At 40.1% G+C, this 23,379-nt stretch overlaps 1 protein-coding gene across 7 annotated transcripts in view; it reads right to left on the bottom strand.

The window, feature by feature from the left end:
* Positions 1–23,379, bottom strand: part of COL19A1 (collagen type XIX alpha 1 chain) — a 330,919-nt gene that overhangs the window by 54,896 nt on the left and 252,644 nt on the right. For 6 of the 7 annotated variants that reach the window (XM_032340380.1, XM_032340382.1, XM_032340386.1 and 3 more), the window contains 13 exons: positions 17,834–17,896; positions 12,814–12,849; positions 11,606–11,641; positions 11,458–11,511; positions 10,744–10,797; positions 9,281–9,334; positions 8,503–8,592; positions 7,508–7,552; positions 7,336–7,413; positions 5,495–5,530; positions 5,333–5,386; positions 5,183–5,236; positions 3,764–3,805 (listed from right to left, as the gene is read on the bottom strand). In XM_032340380.1, the coding sequence (XP_032196271.1) occupies positions 3,764–3,805; positions 5,183–5,236; positions 5,333–5,386; positions 5,495–5,530; positions 7,336–7,413; positions 7,508–7,552; positions 8,503–8,592; positions 9,281–9,334; positions 10,744–10,797; positions 11,458–11,511; positions 11,606–11,641; positions 12,814–12,849; positions 17,834–17,896 (696 nt within the window). The remainder of the gene's footprint in view (positions 1–3,763; positions 3,806–5,182; positions 5,237–5,332; positions 5,387–5,494; positions 5,531–7,335; positions 7,414–7,507; positions 7,553–8,502; positions 8,593–9,280; positions 9,335–10,743; positions 10,798–11,457; positions 11,512–11,605; positions 11,642–12,813; positions 12,850–17,833; positions 17,897–23,379) is intronic. The other variant, XM_032340381.1, reaches the window with a different exon arrangement.

Raw genomic sequence — 23,379 nt, 5'->3', positions numbered from 1 at the left:
TCAGAAACTTAACTTATCCAATTTGCAAAGACCGCTTTTTGTGAGGTAAAAACTACATATGAAGTTAGACAATTGTATCTGTTTATGATATTGGTGACCGTCTTTTTTTTTTTTTTTAAAGCACGTCGGGGTGCCTGGTGACTCGGTCTGTTGACCATGCGGCTCCTGATTTTGGCTCAGTCACGATCTCAGGGTTCTGGGATTGAGCCCCACTAGGGTTCCTTGCTCAGTGGGGAGTCTGCTGGTTTCTGTCTCCCCCCCCACCCCCTGCTCATGTGTGTACTTCCTTTCTCTCTCTCTCTCTCAAATAAATAAATAAATAAAATTTTAAATACAAAGCATATCCATGATGATATGTAAGTGGGAAATTCCAAATATATAAAGAAAAGACATGTAAGTCAGGAAGACAGACTGTTTCCATTGTTCAGCAGCATGTTTTAAAAGGGAGGCAGTACTCAAGTTCAGGATAACCAACAAGATCACAGACCTCCGAGAACCAACAGTATCAATCGTTAAAGAGGGAAGAAAGAAAGAAAGAAAGAAAGGAGACAGAAAGGAAGAAAGAGGAAGGGGGGAAGGAGAGAAGGGAGAAAGGAAAGAAGGAAGAGGGAAAAAAGGGAAAGAAAGAGAAAGAAAGAATTGTGAAGAAAGGATTTCTCCTTTTGAGAACAAAATTAGTTGCAGGACCCTGCACACAGTTTACCAACATTGTCAGTGGAAGCACTCATGTGAGAAATAATTATTTGAGTGACTTGGACTTGACTCTATGTCAAATCCAAGCGCAGACAGGAAATCTAAGTGGAATTACCTTGCCATTGTCTTCTCTGTAACCTTGAGCTGATCTGGAAAGGCTTGAATCTAAGTGTCTGAGCTCACAAGATAAACTTCTTATCACATTGCTAGAGAAAAAGTGCTTGTGAAAAGCCCTAAAAAGGCTTATTTTTAAATTGTTAGAATAAGAATATGATCAGGAAAGCCACAGAATAGGGATCACCAGGTGGAGGAGACAGTTTAATTTTAACAGTTGACAGAGGGTAGGACAGTATCAGCCTCTCTTCTTCCATTCTTTTCACCAAAGGGAAGGATCTTGAAATGTAAAAAGGGAACAGAAACTTGCCATTAATGAGAAGCTGGCAAGCAAGCTCATGGCTAATGAAGCTCCGTATTTTGCTCAGTGAATACCAGAATAAGTCTGATTTCCAAAAATACCCTCCTTGGAAGACTAATTCTGAATACTATTGAAAAGGTTCTGAGGCAATTTCTCTAAAAAACGCTGGATTACTAAAGAGCTCTCTCTTCATAGTGGTCCATTCTTAGAGCTGGTGTATATAAAAGGGAGCTAGAGTGTGCAACATCTCCCAGAACAAATTTTGCCATCAGCATCTTTTCCCACAGCTAATGTGTTGGTAGAGGAAATAAAAGAAATACGTTTATAATTGTAGATCCATTACTTATAATATCTGAAAAACTATGAAGAGAGAGAGATGCCAGGAAGTTATGAGAACCAAGAAGTTTTCTATATTCCAAAAATCATGGAGAAGATAAATTATTTCTGCAGCAAATAAATATGGCATATCAATACGGAACAAAACCCTGGTATACCAACACTCAGCAATATTCTAGAGTGGATTATTCAATTGATTGTTTTAATAAAACATAAAAGAACGGTAAGCATTATGAGTCACTAAAATTTTCTCAGAGTCATTTCAAATGGACCCCATTTTCTTTGGGTTAGGGTTGCCAGAATGGTAAATCAAGGGAAATGATTTCATTGAAGGTCTTGAAAAAAGTCTTTAGATTTTCTTACAGAGAGAATAAAGATGCACCAATTATTAGCCAATGTACAGTCTCATTCAAAGAGGGACTGATACACAGATTAACCCACATAAGGTCTCTGAAGGGGTATCATTTGGACCTGGAATTATGTCAGTTCTTTACTACATTCTAACCAAAGATATTTTTGAAAACAGAAAGCAGATGACCAAGCTTGCTAAAGACTAGACAGAGAGGGAGACTTAATGCATTGGGTAATAGGATCAGAATTTAAAATTACGTTAGGTTGACCTAACAGACCCAATCTCCAATGTAAGTCCCTGTATTTGGACTTTCCTTTGGGGAACTCCAAACTTTCCCCTTCTATGGAATGCAGTTTGATGGGACTTTCAGTTGAGGTGTCTTGCCTCAGCTGTCCTGGGACCCAGAACCTCATTAAAGGGATGCTGCCCTGGTGGAACTATTAATTGCGGCCACTTTTGAGGCCTTTGGAGTCCTGGTTCTTATCAGAGCCTAATTTGGTCTTTTTGTCTATTCTGTGAGCCACCTCTATATCCTCTGAGAATATTCATTCTGCTGAAGTGTGCAAGTTTTGATCCTAACTATTCTGGAATGGCGAGCTTTAACTCTTAGAGTCCTGCCATTTCCGGCATTGCCGCTCTTGGGAAGAACCTCAGACAACGCATGAGGACCTGGGTTCCTGTGTTCCTGTTGCACTCACTAGCTGTGTGACTCTGAGGAAGTTACTTAGCTGCTCAGAACTTCAGTTTCTACTGTATAAAATGGGGATACTACCGCAGTCTAGATTTACAGGACTTCTGTGAAGATTAAGTGAGATGGTATAAGTAAAGCAGGGTATTGTCTGCCATGGAGCTGTAACTCAACACATATAAGATCTTCCTAAAATTCCCACAAATATTCTCCTTTGACTTATAAGAAAATGTTGACTTTTGAAGGTCTTAGAGACCTCCTATAATTTATTTTTATATTGATATTCATACTTATATTTATATTTATATATATGTTCTCAAATTTTTAATCATCTAGCAAATACTTTTATCAGAATTCTTGAATCTTTGGATTTAAATCAGCAAATATTCCTGCCTGACTACTATTATGTAAGTCATTGTACAAACCACTGGGCTAAATGCTAGGAACATAAAACAAATCACATTTATACACAAAAAGTGCAAGTGTGTGTATGCACGTGTATGTACTCATATACACTGTGCATTCACATATAGACAGGACACATAAGGTTTGAGTATAATGTGAAGGGACCGATTTTCATCTGGGTCCACTCAGTCTTAGCATGCCATGAAAAAATATTACAAATACATAACTTTACAGTATCCTGTTATCATTCTCCCATATCTGCATTTCAAATAAAACACAGGGTAGTATTGGAGACAAAAATGGTAGCCAGATTTATTCCTTATGAGATGAATAATAGATAGAGATAGCTTTTATTTAACAGAGTAACAGGTATTAGGGCAGTTGTTGGCTTTGGAACTTTATAACTCACTTTGTAAAATCCCATGACATCAAAGTTCGGCCCTGCAAGCTAGCGCCTTATTGAGCTGTACTGGTTTTCATCCTGGGACTGGCGCGGGTGAGTCCAAGTGAGAAGGATTAGGTTTTGCAGTAGCAAGCGAGCACGTAAACACCCATGAGGTGAGAGCTGTCCCTCAAGGGGATACTCTAGGGTGTTGATGACACTGCTCCTTCGTGTAGCATATCTCAGAACTACTACCTTCACCCACCACCCCTTACACCCAAACTGACTAGGAGGTAGAGAAGAAGAGTTGGAGGGATTAGTACAAGTGACTCAAGAGATCTAAAAATGAGTTCCTTTTTCTATCTAAAGATGTTCTGCCTTTAAAAAAATTGAATTGCTCAGGCCAAGCAATTAACTCAATTTCTGGTAAAGACTTCCTTTCTGATTTTTCCTAAAAATTAACACGCCGTTTCTTATATAGCAACAGATTACCTTGAGCAAGACACCGATGTCCCCCAAGAGAGGAAGTGCGATCTGTGTTTAAGGAGAAAAAACCCAAATACATGTATTTATACACATAAATGCACATAAGAGAATACAAACATACAATCTAATGTAGCTGTTTTTCCTCAAAGTATCATGCTAGTTGAGATTTGTCTTGAGGCTTCTAAGAGCCTCACTGTCAGAATGGCCGGCTTTATGTTCCAGATCACAAAGTAGGCATATGACACTGACAGGACTCCTAACTTTATTTGAGAAGTATTCCCTATTCCTCTACAATGAACATGTAAAGACACCCATATTGTGGTTTGGAGTCTGTATCTCTATTTTATGCTTTCATGACATGGTAGCTTTTCTAAGAACCCTCAAATATTCTTGGCTTTAAATAATACACGAAAGTGAATCATTTAATAAAAGGATGTCATCACCCTGCCAAGCAAATTATCAGGCCAAAGAAAAGTTTAGAATGAGTCTGCCTTAATGTTCTTTCTCACTGAAGTTCAAAAGGGCCAACAGGTGACTTCCATGATTTGCAAGAGAGGTGCTGAGGGAACGCAGGCGGTGTTCGAGACTCGTGTCTTAAAAATGTCCTTTCGGAGAGACACTGGAAACCCAAGTAACACTTTATCAGAATCTTAGATGATGCACACACATGATTCACTTGGCAGTGAAGTTAAACTCGGGCCAAAATATGCCTCTGCACGTAGCATATAAAGGCACATAAGGCCCAACCAGTGTGGGAGGGAGAAGGATTTGTGAGACGTAAGAAGTGAGAGGCCAGATTTGGATTTTATCATACAAAACTCTTAATACAATGTCATGTACCATATGGCCTCTCAAATTATAACTGCCGATTCTGAGGCTATTTACAGGGATTTCGCTGTCGCTCAAAGCCCGGTTCATCCTGAAATAAAACTCTGGAACACACATTTAGTGCCTAAACCCATTTTTTAAGAGCCCACTCATGCCGGTTTTTGTAATTTAATCATCTCAGCGTTTTAAAGCTGCAGAATCAATGGATATGTATCATATTGTAGGTAACTTACCTGCAAACTTTCATTTAGAAAAGTGAAATTCTTTTAGTCAGTAGCATTAGAAAGAACAGAAATTGTGCCTATATATTTTAACTCAGTATTCCACGGGATTGAGACGTTATGTGCCATGGCTCAGCCTGGGGCAAAATTGTACAGTTGAATTATACCCTTAGGAAATAAGTATTCATCACACACACAAAAAAATGCTGATGCAGCTTGAAATTTTTTCCCCCTCTACAAAATAATGGGGATAAACAAAATCACCAAGCAGTCACTGAGCATTCTAATTAGTTTGGACAGTAAAAGTTGCTTGGTAGGCTATTTGGCTTCTGGGTGCATTAAAGATACATAAATCAGGCATAGTCTGTTGACTTACCGGGTCACCTGGGGGGCCTGGCAGACCTGGCTTTCCATCCCTTCCTGGAGCTCCCTGAAAACAGAATCATCATGTTCAAATCTTTTCACAGTGGCACAGGTGTGGGTTAAAATGGGGCGGTGGGGACGAGGAGGTAAAGACAGTCCTTACATCATTCCCTGGGGTCCCTGGAGTTCCTGGCAATCCAGGGAGACCTCGAGGACCCTAGAAGAGGGGGAAAACAGTTGCTTCCAGGGACAGTTTTTTTCAGTAATCTTCCCCAAGTAAGCAAGCTGGATTCGTGGTGCCAAATAACATGGTTAAGCAGCTTACCTGGATACCTGGCTCTCCAGCTGGTCCTTGGGAGCCCTGAGTAGAATGAGACCCAATAGTCAGAATTCTTCTAAGAATGTCATAAGTTATCCAAGTGGGATAAAGAGCTATGTATTGTAATTTACTTATGGAACAATAGGGCTTGGCAACCTTACACCCCCTGAAAACTCTCTGTGAAGTCAGCCAAGACTTTTGGGTGGCAGGTCAACAGTTAAGTAGATGCCTGTTGCTGGAAACACCAGAAAGATTTCGCTCAGATGCCCAGGCTATCTCTCTTGGTACCATCATCTGTCCCTGTATCTTCATGACCACACCGCGCCCCCAAATTCTATGTGCTCAGAAACTGGCTGCTGATAGGGTGACCGGCTCAGGACTTGCTTTCCTTTCGGCTTTCTACCTCGAGTCACTTCCCCGTTTGAAGAAATTGCCAGAACCAGTGTTCTGATTCTGCCTTCAGGAGGAGGCAGTAAGGTATCAATTATCATTCTTTTCTACTTTAGCAAATTGGAGTTTGGGGCCAGCAACACGAGGCTGGGAAATGATCAGTGAATCTAACGCTGAAGGCTTCCTCCCTGCCACGTAAGCACAGACCCTGGAAGGAGGAGCTGACAGCCTCGGGAGGTACACGGCTGGGTTCTCAGCAGCGGACTTCAGCAACTGCTCATCCCCATTTCCTGTCTTATTTTTTTAAAATAAAGAATCATATCACTCTTACTGTCAAAGTTACTTTTTGTACCTTTTTTAAAAATTTATAATGTGTCCTTAGTTATTAATAGTTTAAAATTTTTTGCTTCAGGGACGCCTGAGTGGCTCAGTGGGTTAAGCCTCTGCCTTCAGATCAGGTCATGATCTCAGGGTCCTGGGTTCAAGTCCCGCATCAGGCTCTCTGCTCGGAAGCAGGGAGCCTGCTTTCCCCTCTGTCTCTCTGCCTGCCTCTCTGCCTACTTGTCATGCCTCTCTCTCTCTGTCAAAAAAAAAAAAAAAATCTTTAAAAAAAATTTTTTTTTTTGCTTCAACCTCCTTCACTCCTTTAATCATTCCCTGATCTGTTTTGTTACTGTGTTCAATCTCCCATCTCCAGTGGTCTCTTACATTCTTGCTCCAGAGAATCAGTCACACACAATGTAACCATTCACTATGCCTTCTTTGAGCTCTCAGGATAACTTTATTAAAAGGCTGATTTCCCAAAGTAATGCAGTTAGAATTAGTGTTTGTTTCCACCTTTCTTGTTCCAGAATCTTTATGTTTTTATCATAGTAAATAGAAAGTTCTCCTATTACTATTTAGTCAACAAGTGTGCATACAGAGCCCATTGTTACCAGGCACTGTCCTCGTAGCTAAAACACATTACAAAACTGCCCATGCTCTGTCTTCCCTCTTATAAATGACTTTTAGTCTCTCTTCCTGAAGATATTACTTAAAGATTTTTGACATCATCTCGTTTAGACAAGCTCCATTCACTTATAATATTAACTTTCAATTTTATTCTCACTAAAAACAAATAGTAAAATATAAAACGTAATCTTAGGCACTTGGATCATCTTACAAACACTCATTTGTACTTTTTAATACATAGAACAGAGGAGTAAAGGGTTAAATAATTGCTTCTAACCCCAATGCCATTGTGAGACCAACATCTGTCGGTCAGGAAACAGTCAGCACTGCCCCTGTACTCAGTGATGTAACCTCAATGCTTATCACTTGTCTTCCTTTGGCTCGTGCTTATTTTAGTTTCCTCGTCTGATCATTTCATTCCTTTCTCCTGATTCAGGTTTGTCACTGGATTTTATTTGATTATCAGAATTGACATGATTTCAAAAAGTTGATGGAATTTCACTTACTGTTCGGCCAGGAACCCCCACCCCCGGGGGGCCTCTGTCACCTGGGGAACCGTGGACGCCTGGCAGTCCTCGCTCACCCTGTATAACCAGAGGCTTCTGTTAGTGTGAGGCTCGGGGGACATAAGATTCCAGGCTGGATTTTCTTATTAAGTCTTTGGAAATTATACCATACCTTTGGCCCACGAGGACCAGGGGTTCCAGGATTTCCATCTAAACCCTAAAAGAAAAAAAAAAAAAAAAGGGAGGTAAATACATTTCTTTTTTCTAAAAAGTTTAAAAGCATCTTAGAAGTTATAACTCAAAAATGTTTCATTTTGCTTCATCGTTCTTGAATAAATGCTATTCTGTAAAAGAATAAGAAACAGAGAATACATATTTCGCTAGGTTATAGATTTTGTATAGTTACTTTAAAATATAAGATACTTTCATTTTTAGGGGAGGGGGGGATGGGCGAAATAGGTGAAGAGGATAAGAGTGAGCTTATCCCGATGAGCACTGAGTGATATATGGAATGGTTGAACCGCTGTATTCAGTATACTTGAAACTAATATAACACTGCAGGTACTGGAATTAAAATAAAACCGTAGTAATAAAAAAGATATTTTAATCTTTAAAATGAGGCATCTGAGAATGAGAACTATTTATTATCAACAATTCATATGAAACGTCAAGGAGGATGAGAAAAAAGATTATGTGAAATGGCATATTGGTTACTTAGATTTCCCAACTCTCCAGTTCTTCTATGGCCTGGAAATCGCCTGGGCATCAAGGACATTTTCTGCAAATGACCATGCATGGCTTTCCCTGCAGAGCCTCTGGAAAGAAAATTTCAGGCTGTTCTGTTTTAAAATAGTGTCCTAGGAAGCCTTATGATTTAAACTAGTGTATCTTACTAGCTCCTTGGATCCCTCAAGGATTCATGCAGAAGATTCAGGGGGGTCTATGAATCTTTCAAAACTGCATGTAAAATGGGTATGTGCATTTTATTTTCAGAAGAAACCCCTTCAGCTGCACCAAATTTTCAGAGGTTAGAGTTCTGACCTAAAGAACAAGACCAATATTTCCTTTTCTGCAGTCCTCAACTTATTCCTTTCCTTGTGATCTGAAACTGGGAACACCCAAGTGGTAATTAATGAACTTGCAAGGGAGAAAAGGGCTGGTACTTACCGGTTCCCCCGGCAGGCTTTTCCCTGGAGGACCAGCCTCACCTTTTGGACCTGGAAGCCCAGGAGGGCCTATAATCCCACCTGCATCTCCCTGAGGAAAACAAGGTAAGATTCTTCATTGCTCAGGTTTGTGGTGGGAGGTGTGGGGGCAGTAGTTTCCATTTCCAGTGCTTTGATTTGTCATCATGGTCAAACTTCATTTTCTCATTCATTCACTCGTTCAGCAATATGTACTGAGGGCCTCATTCATGCCAGGCACTGAAGTCATCTTAAATGCATTTATATTCTATGGCAAGTTATGTGACAATAAGCTTAGCAGTATCATGCCATATGCATGTATATAAGCATATGCATAAAAGTGGCCTCTATTCAGAAGTTCTTTAGATGATCTTTATGTTTTCTTTAAGTTATTTCCAAGTAAAGGTTCAACATTGACCTACTATTTCCATGTATAGACAATAAGAAATGGGTCCTGAAAGACCCATTAGATCTACTCTAGAGTTGGCTGCTGAGCTTGAAACAGACTTTCTGAGTCCTGAGGTCTTCATCTCTAAGTCTGTTCATTTCGTCACATTGGGTTTCTGTGTCAGAATGAGAGCTGTCATAAAGCACAACTCCAGGGGGCATCATTCATGCCTTCATTTCTATGTCTGTCTAGCCCCTGCACAGTCCTGGCAGCCTTGTCTTATCCCTTCACTTTTCGAAAGCCCTCATGACCCTCTGTCTCTTCCTCCTACCAAGCTGCTTAATTTACAAAATAGGTAAAAGGGAAGTTATACCTTTTCTCCTTTAATGCCTTGCTTTCCCGGGATACCATGTTCTCCTGGCAATCCCTAGAAATTTCAGAATTAATGGGAAAGAACAATTAGAATATCTCTTATTGTAAGAACAATTCTATCGGTGAGTCTTTGTCCGGAGAACAGAACGGTAACACACAAACTATGAGGGGATGGGCTGATTTGGGTATGTTAAAGAGGAAAACGCATTAGTGAAAATATGTGGCTTGTTTCAAGTGAAGTGACCTGGATGTAATGGAGGAGAAACCAAATAAGGGAGAACTGAACCCAATGCTCCATCCATTATTACTGCCAAGGAAATGTGGAAGGATGGTGGTTGGTAGCATCACATCATGATTTAGAAGGACGATGGGATAAATAAGAAAACACATTTGTACTGCGGCAACAGTGGCTCTTTCCCTTTTGATTTTCTTCTCTTCCTCAGCTCCAGCCACTATCACCTAATGGTACTTCTTGGACAATTATGTCTCCACCTGTGCCACCAGCGCTTTCTCCCTTTTCATAACATCTCTCCATTAGGTACACCTCTGCCTGCTCATTAAATGGCTTGGGGGAGCAACAAAAAGCTTTGCTTACAAACTGAGTGTTCAAAGGGCCAAGGAGAACAAATGCACTGAAAAGGAGACCTCTGGAGACTCAGTCAGGAAGCATGGAGGTCATGGAGCTATTCCCAAGATGATGAGAAAAGGAGTGATTCTAATAGTTGCATAGAAAGTGATGGAACTGTGATCAGAGATCAGTTTCCAAGAAGTTATGGCCAAGCATTTCTCTTAATTTGCTCAAGTGAGGATGATGGTGTCTTAAATCCCAAATTGTCAGAAGGCCAGGCTAGGGAGGTTCTCAAAGGAACAAAAGGCTTAGCTGGGGGAATGGATAGAAAAATATATTTGAAGGACATGAGAGAGAGAGAAAGTGAGAGCCAGACAGAGACAGCATAATGAGACCACTAGAATTAGCTTATAATGCAACCTGAGGACTCTTCTCCAATGGCATTAGAGAAATCTTTTTAGCCAAAAGACTTGCTCTTTTTAGAGGCTCTTGCAAGAAATCAACAACAGAAGCTTAAGAAGTGTTTTTTGGATGGCCATGCATAATGAAAATGCCTGTTTTCTGTCTTAGTTTTCCTTATTTCTTTTGATGTTTCTAGTCTCTGTTTACCAGTGGTACAACACTGACAAGCCTGTGCAAAATAATAACTTAGTTAATTTGACTTCCAAATACTGATTTATTAGGCTAATAATATTCAAAAGGACCTCATACGAATATAGGAAGGTACTAGCCTTTCTAATAACCTCTGACATCAGGTGTGATTGGTTTTGAGAGTAGAGATGACCCATGTCTTTGGAAAAGGTAATATAACTCAGTCACATGAAAAGATGTGTACATTCTTTAAGACATAAATTTAATTCCCACATATCAAAGACACCTGTATTTGTTATACATACAATATCTCCTGGTGGTCCTCTGGGTCCCATAGAGCCTTCAGGTCCTTGTGGACCCTAAAAGAGAAGGTGATACGTCTTTCAACTCTGTTAAAAAATAGATTGTAGCCGAATATATGTAAAACACGGTGTGACCTTATCTGCAGAAAGACAGGCTTTCTATAATCCTTCCTTTTCTGAATAATTCTGAAATGTGCTTTGGGCTTATAAAGGTAGTTTGATCATGTTGTCCTTTACATGGGTTTTTCCCCCCCAGCAAGCAAGACCGGGATAAACTGCCTTACCCATCGGCAGGAAGGCATCACATTAGTCTTTCTCACGTCTCCTGACGGCTGGTTCTTCATGGGACACTCCTACAGAATCTCACACTGGGGACCTCAAGCATCTGCCTAAGTCTGGCTAAGAGATTGACTCCTGACTCCCATTCACTTTAAGAATATAGTTCAAGGTCATAGGTTTTGCTCACCTTCTTTACTCCAAAGCTTTTAGGGATGCTACTGTGGATATGCTTTGAAAAAGAGTTTAAAAACCCTACTGCGAACCCAACTCTGCATGTAATAAATGCAGCCAATGGGGGAAATCGTCATGGAAACATGATAATGTTCCTGCGAACATTTTTGAAGAAAACGAGTAGCAGAGCAGAGCCCTTTGTTTTACACAGAAATGGCTATGACTCCAAAATTATTTCTTCTTTTGTCTTATTTACTTCTCATATACCTTTAGTCCTGGGCTTCCTATTAAACCGGGGGGACCAGGATCTCCAGGTTCGCCCTGAACACATGGGTGGGAAGGAAAGTGAAATGGTTACTTTAATCTTCAATATCTTATTGGGTTGGAGATGCAATGAAAAAGGTCAGGAGATTACCTTTAGTCCCTGTGACCCCATTAGCCCAGGTTCTCCCTGTAAAAAACAAAAACAAAAACACCATTTATGTAACGTTTAAACTTAGAAGGGGATAAGTATCTCTAATACTTGAATTCACCTGCATTTCTACTAAGTAACATAATCTAGGGGAATTATGGATGATATGATGAAATCAAGGAGAGGTCATTCTAAAACATGATTTAAAATATTTATTGCTGGGGTGCCTGGGCTCAGTGTGTTAAGCCTCTGCCTTCGGCTCAGGTCATGATCTCAGGGTCCTGGGATTGAATCCCACACTGGGCTCTCTGCTCAATAGGGAGCTTGCTTCTCCCTCTCTCTCTGCCTGCATCTCTGCCTACTTGTGATCTTTCTCTGTCAAAGAAATAAATAAAATCTTTAAAAAATATTTATTGCTAAGATGTGAACAATAGCTCCTTATTTTCTTTCTTTCATTTAAATTCAAGTTAGTTAACATATAGTGTAATGTTGGTTTCAGGATTTCCTTTTAAAACAGTTTTTCCCCCCAGTATCACTTTGACTCTATAATCACCATAGTTCATTAGCAATCACTGCATTCTCCATTTAGATGACATTTTCATGACTTGCCACCAGCTAATCTTCTATCTCAGAGGATTAAAACCTCAGATGAAGGGGGAAAAGAAAGATTGAAATTTAAGTTGATATTATGATGATTCTACCATTGGGTATAGATAATTAATGAAAAAAAAAAACCCAGAAAAAAATTAAGGTTACACAATAGAGGACAATTTTGGCTACTATGAGTTTGCTTTTCTTATTTCCATGACTTATTATTGAACCTTTTGATAAAATCATCTTGTTTGATAAATTAAATCTGTATCATTAACACATTTTTGAAAAAACTGTATCTTGCATTTTTATTTTGTATTTTAGATATCATAAGTGTACATCTTTCAAAATATTTACATCCAATCACAGATAGTAATGGTTAAAGAAAATATATTCAATACTTAAGCCAAATGGCAAAACCGTCATCACATGATGAAACTTAACATGGTTTAAAATTTCTCATTTATTAAAATAAGTCAAAATTCACAGAGGAAAAAGTAATGTGCTCAGAGAGCTTATTTTATCAAACCTATTAGACTCCAAAGTAAACATTTGAGAAATCAGAGAGATAGAAATCAATGGAGTAGAAAACCCGAGATAGCGATAAAACATCTACTTACTCTATCTCCCTTTTCACCTTTAGTAAGAGGTTCTCCCTAGGAAAATGGACAAAAAACAGAGTCAATTATGAACACTTTGAGAAAGAACCTCTCCAAAACGGGATATAGATAAATCCTGCAGGCCAAAATCAGACCTCTGTCACAAAGCAGCCTCTAAAATGACTCAGAATGTCACACGGTCGGCTTGCTCAGTTTAAAGGAAGCATCTGAGAATTAATTAAAAAACTCTTTCGTATCCCCTAGTGAACAATACGTTAATCATGCTAATACTATTTCGAGAATCCTGAGTGGAACAAATTGGAATCCTGCCCAAGGCCAAGGCTTTCTCTTGCATGGTTCACGGAGAAGATCTCTCTCTCTCTCTCTCTCTCTCTCTCTCTCTCTCACACACACACACACACACACGCGCTTCTCTTCTTGAAGTTACATGGGCATGATTTCATTTACTCTTCACAACAATGCTGTGCAGAAGATATGGTCCCATTTTCAGCATGAGGAAAGAGATTCGAAAAGTTCTGAGTAACTGTGAATTATTTCCCCTAAAATAGCACTCACACACTTTATGTCTCCTTGTTTATCTTGCCTATAAACTCTGTGAATGTAGGGATGTAATTCATCTTGACTATCACACATTTCTGGTGTACTCTGTCGGTGCCCAGTAAAAGTTTATTAAATTAGAGAATTTCAATTATGCAGATATAACAACAATAGCTGATACACATTAAATCCTTATAATGGATCAAGCGCTGATCTAATCATAGTTCTACTTAATTCTTGTATGTCACTGGAGTACATATGACTAGAGACCCATTTCTGGATGAGGAAACTGAGGCACAGAGAAGTTAAATGATTCCCCCAGGTCATATAGCCAGTGGGAGGTCATTCAGGGTTTAAACCTAGATAGCCTGACTTCAGTCTTGGGCTTTGGTTGTGCAGTCTAATTTGATATGTAATTTGATTTACTTTTGATTTGAATTGAGTGGATTGACAATAAGATGGAAACCATTTATTTAATTTTTTTTTTCTTTTGCATAGGAAGTCAAGAGAAAGTATGAGAACCAGACAGTAGATAATACTCTTCTTAAAGGTCTCCTTAGGGACTGTGAGTCCCCTAAACAAATCGCTAATGGGAGGTAAGTGGTTAGGGAGTGAATCCCTGTGGTTTTCACTTCACGTGTGGTGTGCTAGGGATTCAGGGCTCAACTCTCTTCTCCCATATTTCCCCGTGCCCTTGCTGTTTTCTGGGACCGTCTGGCCAGTTTTGGCAATGACACGTGAGCAGAAGTGACACGTATTCCTTGCAGGCTGAGTCAAGGAGAAGCCCATTCATGATTCTCCAGTCCCACTTTCCCTGCATGGTGATGGAGAGGGTTTATGTATTCCAGAAGCTTAGTTACCTACCAGGTAATCAGCCTGATACCTGAGTGCAGTGGATGTCAGTATCCACTCCTGACCCAACCACGCCGGGCACGCAGCATGAGCAAGAGAAAGCCTTTCTTGCATTAAGCCACAGAAAATTCAGGGTTAATTTGTTACCTAGCACAACTTAGCCTCCTCTATTATGTCCTGTATTTAGCCAATGTGATTAAATCTCTTTTGTTGGTTAATTGCTAAACATTAGATCAGGGCTTTATTTATAATCTTGTTGTTCAGCCTTAATTCAAAAAATTCGACTTGATTTTGAAGAGAAGATATGATATTATTTAGATATGAGCAATGGGCCACATTGCTTATATAACTGTTTATTTTTATTTATGTTGCACTGCATATATTGTATGATTACATATATATTATATAAGCACGATATTATATCATGGTTTTTTAGAGCCACTGCGAAGCCACATGGTTAAAGTAAAAACAAAACAAAACAAAACAACAACATTAACAAAAAAACAAACCAAACCAGGATCCTTGTTGTCTCAAGACTTGATATTTAGTCCTTGCTCCAATGACTACTCTCTGGTCACCTCTCTTTCTCTATCTGTAAACTCATCCATAACCTAATATGTGACACACGTAGTCATATCTACATGTCCAGTAGTGGAGGAGAAACTGCCATTCAGCATAAGTAGTTCAGAATTCTAATTGGATAAAAATCATTCTTCTTTTTGGGCCTTCTGGTTATTTTACCATGTCACGTCCAGATTTCTATTTGTTGTGGAATAGAAAGGTTGAGACCACAAAGCACTAAACTGCTCTGTATAATAATGTAAAAAAACATGTTTCTCTTATGTGGGGCGCAGAGAGGAAGGCAGGCGGAGATGCACAGTAGTTCCCCCCTTTTCTGTGACCGCACTTTCCATGATTTGTTACCAACAGTCAGCAGCAGTCTGAAAGCAGATGACCCTCCTTCCGACAAATCATCAGATCAGTCGTTGTCGGACGCTACATCACCAGGCCTACGTCATTCACCTCCCTTCATCCCAACACGCAGGCCTTTTATCATCTCACGTCCTCACGAGAAGAAGGGTGAGTACAGGACAAGATATTGGAGACAGATCATACTCATATAAAGTTTTTTTTACAGTAGATCATTATAATTTTATTATTATTGTTGATAATCTCATACTGTGCCTAGTTTATATAATAAACTTCCTCATAGGTCTGTATGCATATGAGAAAACCTAGTATATACACTTGACCCTTGAACAACACAGGTTGGAACTGCATGGGTCACTTACATGTGGATTTTTTACAGTACAGTACAGTAAAATGGTGTTTTTCTTAATGATTTTATTAGTAACATTTCTTTTCTCTGGCTTACTTTATTGTAAGAATCCAATATATAATACATATAACACACAAAATATGTGTTAATCAACTGTGGGTTATCGGTGAGGCTTCTGGTCAACAGTAGGCTATCAGTAATTAAGTCTGGGGGAGTCAAAAGCTTTACATGGATTTTTGACCGCACTGGGAGTTGATGCCCTAACTCTCACGTTGTTCAGGGTCATCTGTACAGGGTTTGGTGCTGTTGGCAGTTTCAGGCATCCACTGGAGGTCTTTGAATTTATCCCCCTTGTACAAGGTGGGACTACTGAATAAGGGACATGGAAACATTAACAGATTAAGAGGGACTTGGCAAGCAGAAAAGGTAAAAGGAAAAGTAGTCTGCTTCTCCTGCGTAAGGCAGGTGGGGCTAAAGATAAGCTCAGGGAGGTAGGTGAGATGCCCCAGACACCTGCAGTGGGAGAGAAAGCCAGAGTGATTTCATAGGAGCTGTGAGATCCTCCAGCCCCTGCTTCTCAGAGCATGATCACTGGACCAACAGCTCGAGCATCACCTGGGAACCAGTGAGAAGTGCGGCCTCTCAGCCCCACCCCAGCCCTATCCAATGAGACCCTGCATTTCAAAAGAGCCCCAGGTGAGTCAAGTGCACATTCTGCATTTGGGAAGCACTGCTCTTAAACCACTGGAAGTTCCCTTTTTCTGCTCTTCCTGTCTTTCCGGTAGTAGGATTTATGACAGCGTGCAGTCTGGGTCTGCCCTGTGTCCCGTGTAGATTAAGAGGTTGAGAGCCAGGGGCGCCTGAGTGGCTCAGTGGGTTAAAGCCTCTGCCTTCAGCTCAGGTCATGATCCCAGAGTCCCGGGATGGAGCCCTATGTTGGGCTCTCTGCTTTGTGGGGAGCCTGCTTCCTCCTCTCTCTCTGCCTGCCTCTCTGCCTGCTTGTGATCTCTGTCTGTCAAATAAATAAATAAAATCTTTAAAAAAAAAAAAAAAAAGAGGTGAGAGCCAGTGTTCAAGCTTGGAGGGGAGACAGTGTAGACCTAGAGAAGCAGCGAGGCGACAGTAAGAGTTGCCAACAAATGAGGCGCATCAGGAGTAATTAGGCAGGTGGAAGGGGCAGCAACCACCGGGCTGGATTTGTGGAATGGGAGTTTCTCAGGCGTCCTTGGAAATATGAAGTCCGGAAGCCCCATTAAAGACGGTCCGTGCTGCAGGTGGAAACCGAAGCTTGGACTAGACACTAAAGGTGAGTGAGCGTGAAAGCAAGACAACTTGGGGAACTCAGGTGACAGCCCTGAGTCTGCCTCTGCCTGCAAAATTACTCTCCTTGCCCAACAAGCCTAATTTTTAAAGCAGAAGCACAGGGAGATATTGGCTTTGTAATACCAAATGCTGCTTCCACTGCTCCCGTTTGGCACACAGGCATTTTCGTGACCTCTGCATTCACTAGCCCTGCTAAACCAATGTCCTTTGTTCCCCCTGGCAAGCAAAAAGGGAAAAGTGATTTTTAAAAAGTATTACACTTTTGAATAAAGAGAAAAAATTAAGTCTAATTCTGGATGATTCTTACGGGCTGCTGTAGGTTGTTTTTGTTTTTTAGCAGGACTAAATAAAGTTATTTTTAACTAGGATTCACGTGATCTCTTTAGGTGGTCTGATTTGAGTATAAATGATTTAGGTTTTCTCCTACCACAAGAACTATGTCTTGAAAGAAAGTGGCCTCAGTAATATTAAAAAGTGGCTTGAGAAGCTAGTTTGATCTCATAAAAACCAAGGAAGGAAAAAAATTCAGAAAATATACTGAAAGCAGATACACCTTTCTAATTTTTTTGATATATTAGCCACAGTCTTTGATATATTGACTTTATTATTTATTATGGCCACAATGTTTAGTTATAGCAAGATGGTTTCGTAATTTTTAGACCCTGTGTACGAGAATCCCCGCCTAAGTGGGATTCCTAGCTCTAACTGGCTGTGTCACCTACAGCAACTTAGTTAACCTCTCTGGTTAATTGGCTGTGTGGCCTAGAGCAACTTAGTTAACCTCTTTGGGCCTCAGTTGCCTCCTGTGAAGAATAGGAGTGATCACAGCCTACCTATCTAATTTTTAAAAAACAGACTAAGTGACTTCATGACTTGCATAAAGAAGTTGCTCTAATATCTGATCTGTGGTTGTTTGCCAAGGCAGGGGCTGGCAAGGCTCATGGAATTAGAACTGATTTGGAAAAATACTTCTAATTCTATTTTTTTAAAAAAATATTCTTCCTTTGTCCTAAAAGCTTTCATACTTACCGATTCTCCTTTTTGACCTTTAGGGCCAATGGACCCTGGGAATCCTGGTTGTCCAGTTTCACCCTTTTGAGAAAAAGCAGAAGAGAGATTTTGCATGAGGTCAGATGAGTGCTGGTGTGACTGTCCACTTCAGAGCCTTGCGCTCCTGCCTACAGTATAATTTATCTACTATCGTCCAAGAGACAATGTAAACCTAGTTAGACTGTTAGCATAACAATGTATTTGTCAGCACTCTGTGATGCCTTCAGCTCTCTCAGAAATCCATTATATGGGTCATGATATTTAAAATTAAGGTGAGAGCAAAATTATTTTTCAAGAAAAGATGTCCAGAGAAGAAAAAACTACAACTGTGTCTTGTTTTACAAAAGACCTTAAAGACCCGAGATTGTTTAACCAGCTGAGCCACCCAGGCGCTCACCCTCCTCTTTTCTTAAAGACTTGAGATTGTGGAACTGTCACCATAATCCAGACGCCTGTGATCTCAGACACGTCTTTCTTTTTTTAGGTGGGGGGAGGTGGAGGGGCGGGAGCCATAGGAAGAAAAGTGAGTCTCTCAGCTGTTGCCAGCATTTATGGGATCACTTAAATGACTGGCTGTGGACAAAGAAGGCATTGATGTGGTAACAGCAGCTTAGGAATGGCTAAGACATTCTGGTCAGAGATCTTGAAGAGGGGTTTGTATGTGACATATAAAAAGTGTTTTCAGAAAATACAATTTAGAAATAATACTACAGAAAGGAAGTAGATCACCAAATCAGACTTTGGAGGAGTCCCAGCATTGTGTTTTCTTTTAGCATCTACCAAGATCCTTGAATACTTGACGGTTAAAGTAAACACCGCCACTAGAAGTTAGGTATGTTGGGTTTATTCCAACCTCAAAAAGCATTTTTGCAAAATGATGTTCACCACTGCATTTCTGGGCATATACCTTTCTCACACAAGAGCTTATATATTTTTTACTTTGGAAAAAAAAAAAAACAAAAACTACAGAAAACATAAAGCAGAATATGGCAAACCTTTGTGTACCAGGCACCCAAAATGAAAAAAATACATTTACAAAGTAGATATTTCCTGTGTTTTCCCCTTTATTTCTGTCCCAGAGGGAGCCACTCTCTTAAATGTAGTATTTATATATTGGGTCTGTATTTTTTCACTTTTACTGCATATATGTAATCAACAATACATTAGTAATATTTAAAACAAATTCCATAAATAGCTTTTTTTATATATTCTATTCTATAACTTGCTTTTATCCACTCAAGATTGTTTTTAATATTCCTTGTATTGATACACGGAGATCTATCTACTCTTCGTAACCACTGGATAGCACCCTATAATGTTCACATACTAGGGTTTATCCAAGCCCTGTTGATGGACATTTGGGTTGTCTCTAGCTTTTCTTTAATTATAAACAAGGCTGCGGAGCATCTACATTTCTGTCCTCTTCTATGGATGTGTTTATCTGTTTATTTTGAAGCCTCGAAAAACAGTTGACCCAAAGTACTTCAAGTAAAAATTTTTTACAATCCTAAAAATGTTGGCTTATTTCCACATTACTATCAAAATCAATACCTTATGACTTTACACTTGAAGAAGACGGAACTTGTCATATGTAACTGATAAACAAGGCTGTAGTTTTCAAAGGATTCTTCTGGATCCTTATATTTGTGGAGTATATTTTGTAAAATTAATTTTCTTAATATAAGCACTTCACCTTTCTTCTGCCGTCTAAACATCTAGTGTACCATCATCTATCTTATACTTACCACAACTGTAGTAGAAATCATTTTTTTCTACATACGATCAATTCTATCCAAAGTAAGAAGAGGGAAAAATTGATGGTTATATTTAAAAAGCCAATTGCTGTTGGTTTTAGAAAGAAAATAAACAACTAGCCTTGTCTGAGTGTTAGGGTCTACACAGAGGCCTTCCTTTTACTCTTCTGGTATTAAAATTCCCAATGCAGGGGCGCCTGGGTGGCTCAGTCAGTGAAGTGTCTGCCTTTGGCTCAGGTCATTATCCCAGGGTCCTGGGATAGACCCTGACATCTGGCTTCCTGCTCAGCGGGGAATCTGCTTCTCCCCTTCCTTCTGCCCCTCCACCCCTAATTGTGATCTCGATCTCTCAAATAAATACGTAAATAGGTGTGAAGGAAAAATATGCCTGGTAGTTGTACTGATCTGCAAAATAAAAAGGGGAACTCAGGGAAAGGGGTCTAGAGATCACTATAGAAAATCACATCTGGGGGCACCTGGGTGGCTCAGTGGGTTAAACCTCTGCCTTAGGCTCAGGTCATGATCTCAGGGTCCTGGGATAGAGCCCCGCATCGTGCTCTCTGCTCGGCAGGGAGGTGCTTCCTCTTCTCTCTCTCTCTCTGTCTGCATCTCGGCCTACTTGTGATCTCTGTCTTAAATGAATGAATGAATGAAATCTTTAAAAAAAAAAAAATCTGCCTGATACCAAAGGGAAAGAGCAGGGGATTGTAAAGGATGGACAATAATTACATTCATAGCTGTTGTATATTTGAACCCATATAAACAAGTCTCCTTTGAAATGTAGAAAAAGGACCCAACAGAGGCATCGGTCCATCTCTCTGAGTGGTACGTGGGTAAGGGTGGATTTAGAGGAAATCTTAGGCACCTATTCCCTCATATAAAATTCTGCAAACAAAAGCATTTCATATCTGAATTTTAGATACATGAGTTGTTTTTTCATACTTAAAATGAATGTTCAGTGATTTATCACTGTGGGTATGAGCCGCAAGACAAGTGATGAATTTATTCAGCTTCAGGAATGGCTGTCCTTTAATTTGACACTTTCAATGCTATTTGAAAGGCCTGTGTTGTTGAGGCTACATCTTTTCCTTCTGACAGTCGGCCCCGAAAGATATCTGCTAATTCCTTAGGAGTCCCTAGATATTCTGCCACCTTATTCCACTGTCTAGATAAAGGAGCAGTTCTCCTTAACCCATTTGCAAATGCATTATTCCTACACCACGTGCTGCCAGTCTCAGGAAAACTACAGAACGGAGATCATCATTTCCACACTGGCAGACTGGTCCCATGGCTGCCACGGTCTCGCCGGCCATCCACCATTAATAGGCACTAGTGTTCACTGGTGCTCCTCCTGGTATCTGAGTGCTCTCGAGATAGGATGAGGGCGCCAAGCCAGGAGTGACTTGTGTGTAGATTCTCTTGCTGTTTGTGTTCATTTGGGGACTTCATTGTCATCTGGGATCCAAATGGTCGGCTGAGAAGTGATATATTATACGGCAAAAACAAATCACCTATGGGTTGATTGTACTTCACATGAAATATTTTGTTCAACTATGTAAATTGAGTCCCTCTGTCAAAACTGTGCTGGGAGGCATAAAGATGAATAAGACCAGGTGTTAAGGACGGCAACAGTGATTAATACCGAAGAGAGAGATCTGAGACTTCAGGAGAAGAAAGTTTGGAGCGGATGACTGGAAAGGAACAAGTCTGTAGTGTAGGCTTCATATGTGTCAGCCATTGTGCTTCTTGGTAAGTTTGTCTCATCTCCTTTGATTTCAGTCTTGCCATCAAGTCTGTGTAGACACAGTTATGCCCATTTTACAGACAAGGGAACTGATGCTCAGAGAAATGAAGTGATTTTCCCAAGGAGACACAGCTGTTAATGGTACAATCAATTCTGACCCCAGAGCCGACGTTCTTTCCACCACTCAATGGTTCCCAGTCCTGGCTGCCTCTCAGAATCATCTGAAGCCGTTTGAGATAACAGCGATATGGACTCGACCCCAGAGCAACCAGAGGCATGGGCTCCAGGCCCAATCAGACTCTCTGGGTGTGAGGCCTGAGCACTGGCATTTTCTAAGAGCTCTTCAAGCGATTCCAACGAGCAGCCAGGGTTCAGAACCACCAGGGTACACAAAAGGTGGAAGGAAAGATCTGCGAGGGCAGCTTGAAGGAGGTTTAAATTCTTACTATGGTGACCCATGAACAGCATTATAATTTAAAAAAACAAATGTATTGATTCAGAACAGATACTAACCACTTAGTACCTACGTATAGGGAGAGGTGACTTCATTCTCCCAGCAAGGGATGTGCTTGTCTTTCAGTTTATTTTGTGCATTATTTATTGGCAGAGTCCTTCTCCTGTTAATTAGAATTCTTACAAATCATTTCATCTGTACATTTATATCAGGTACTGTATCAAGTTCCCTATGGACTCTTCTAGGTTGTTTCTCTGGGTGGGAGGAGGGAAGAGTTATGCCACCGGCTTCTTCTAATTCCACTTAGGATTCTGAAGCAATTAGAAAAGATTTTGAGCAATAGAAAAGGTCCTTAGAGTTTGAAATACACCTGTTTTACAGAATCAAATTTCTCATCATTGAGGTCTTAAGAATTCCTAAGTAACATATGCTTCCTAATGAACAGAGCAAAACAGAAGCCAGCTGTTTTGTTCCAATAAATGAATCATCATTTAAATACTTTGAAAGTGCCACAACACTCTTCTTTGCTCAGCTGTCCTATGTGACAAGCTTTGTGGCTTTTTCTCCCTCGTTAGCCTGCATGTGTGCTGTAGTAATTGCTTAAAATGTAATGTGTTCGTTACGGTGGTGTAGAAATTCTGTAAGCTATCTGGTTACAGAAGCTAACGCTACTGTACTAGCAGTAAACTCCCAGACACATAAATGCCTTATTATTGCTGTATAATCAATATTTTTTGGATGTCTTTTTAAGAATGTCAAGGTTTTATTTACTTTTTTGCAGAAAATTTCATTTTCAATGGTCAATCTAAAAGAAGTTCCTAGTTTCTGTTGAGACTATCTTTTAGCAGTATTTTCTGGTGATAGATGTAGGATCTTTTGAATAGATTGGTTGCACTGATTTATGAGGCACAAAAGTCATATTTTCTTGGATTCGTGTCAAAATACCCTGCCCTCAATCAAGAGAATTTTTACTGGCTGAATGAATGAAAGTAGCACTCACAGGCCACATTCCCTCAGAGTATTTTCAGACCTACTCATCTCTGTCTGTAGATTTAACGTGCATTGTTTTTTCCTGACAATGGCACATTCACACTGAATCCGAGGTCATCACAATTTCAGAATCAAACCAGAGCGAAACATCTTTCTGAGTGGGCAAGTGAATCTGTCAACTTCATGCCTCATGTAATTAAACTGGTGACAGTGATGGTGAGAACACAATGGAAATTCATTAGAGTTTTAATTTTAAAACTATTTTTTTTAAGATTTTATTTATTTATTTGACAGAGATCACAAGCAGGCAGAGAGGCAGGCAGAGAGAGAGGAAGGGAGGCAGGCTCCCCGCTGAGCAGAGAGCCCTATGCGGGGGCTTGATCCCAGGACCCTGACCCTGAGATCATGACCCCAGCCAAAGGCAGAGGCTTCAACCGACTAAGCCACCCAGGCGCCCCTAAAACTATTTTTTGAAATAACTGGTTAAACGATGATCGCACACTATAAAACCGCACCCAAAAAATGTCTCATGACGGCTTATGTTTGGGTACTTAGGAAGACACAAAAACAGGGAGCCTCGGCC

This window comes from Mustela erminea, chromosome 4 (assembly GCF_009829155.1).
Source record: "Mustela erminea isolate mMusErm1 chromosome 4, mMusErm1.Pri, whole genome shotgun sequence".
NCBI classification, from domain to species: Eukaryota; Metazoa; Chordata; class Mammalia; order Carnivora; family Mustelidae; genus Mustela; species Mustela erminea.
The sequence above is the reverse complement of the archived record's forward strand: the minus strand, read 5'-3'. Positions and strand labels throughout refer to the sequence as shown.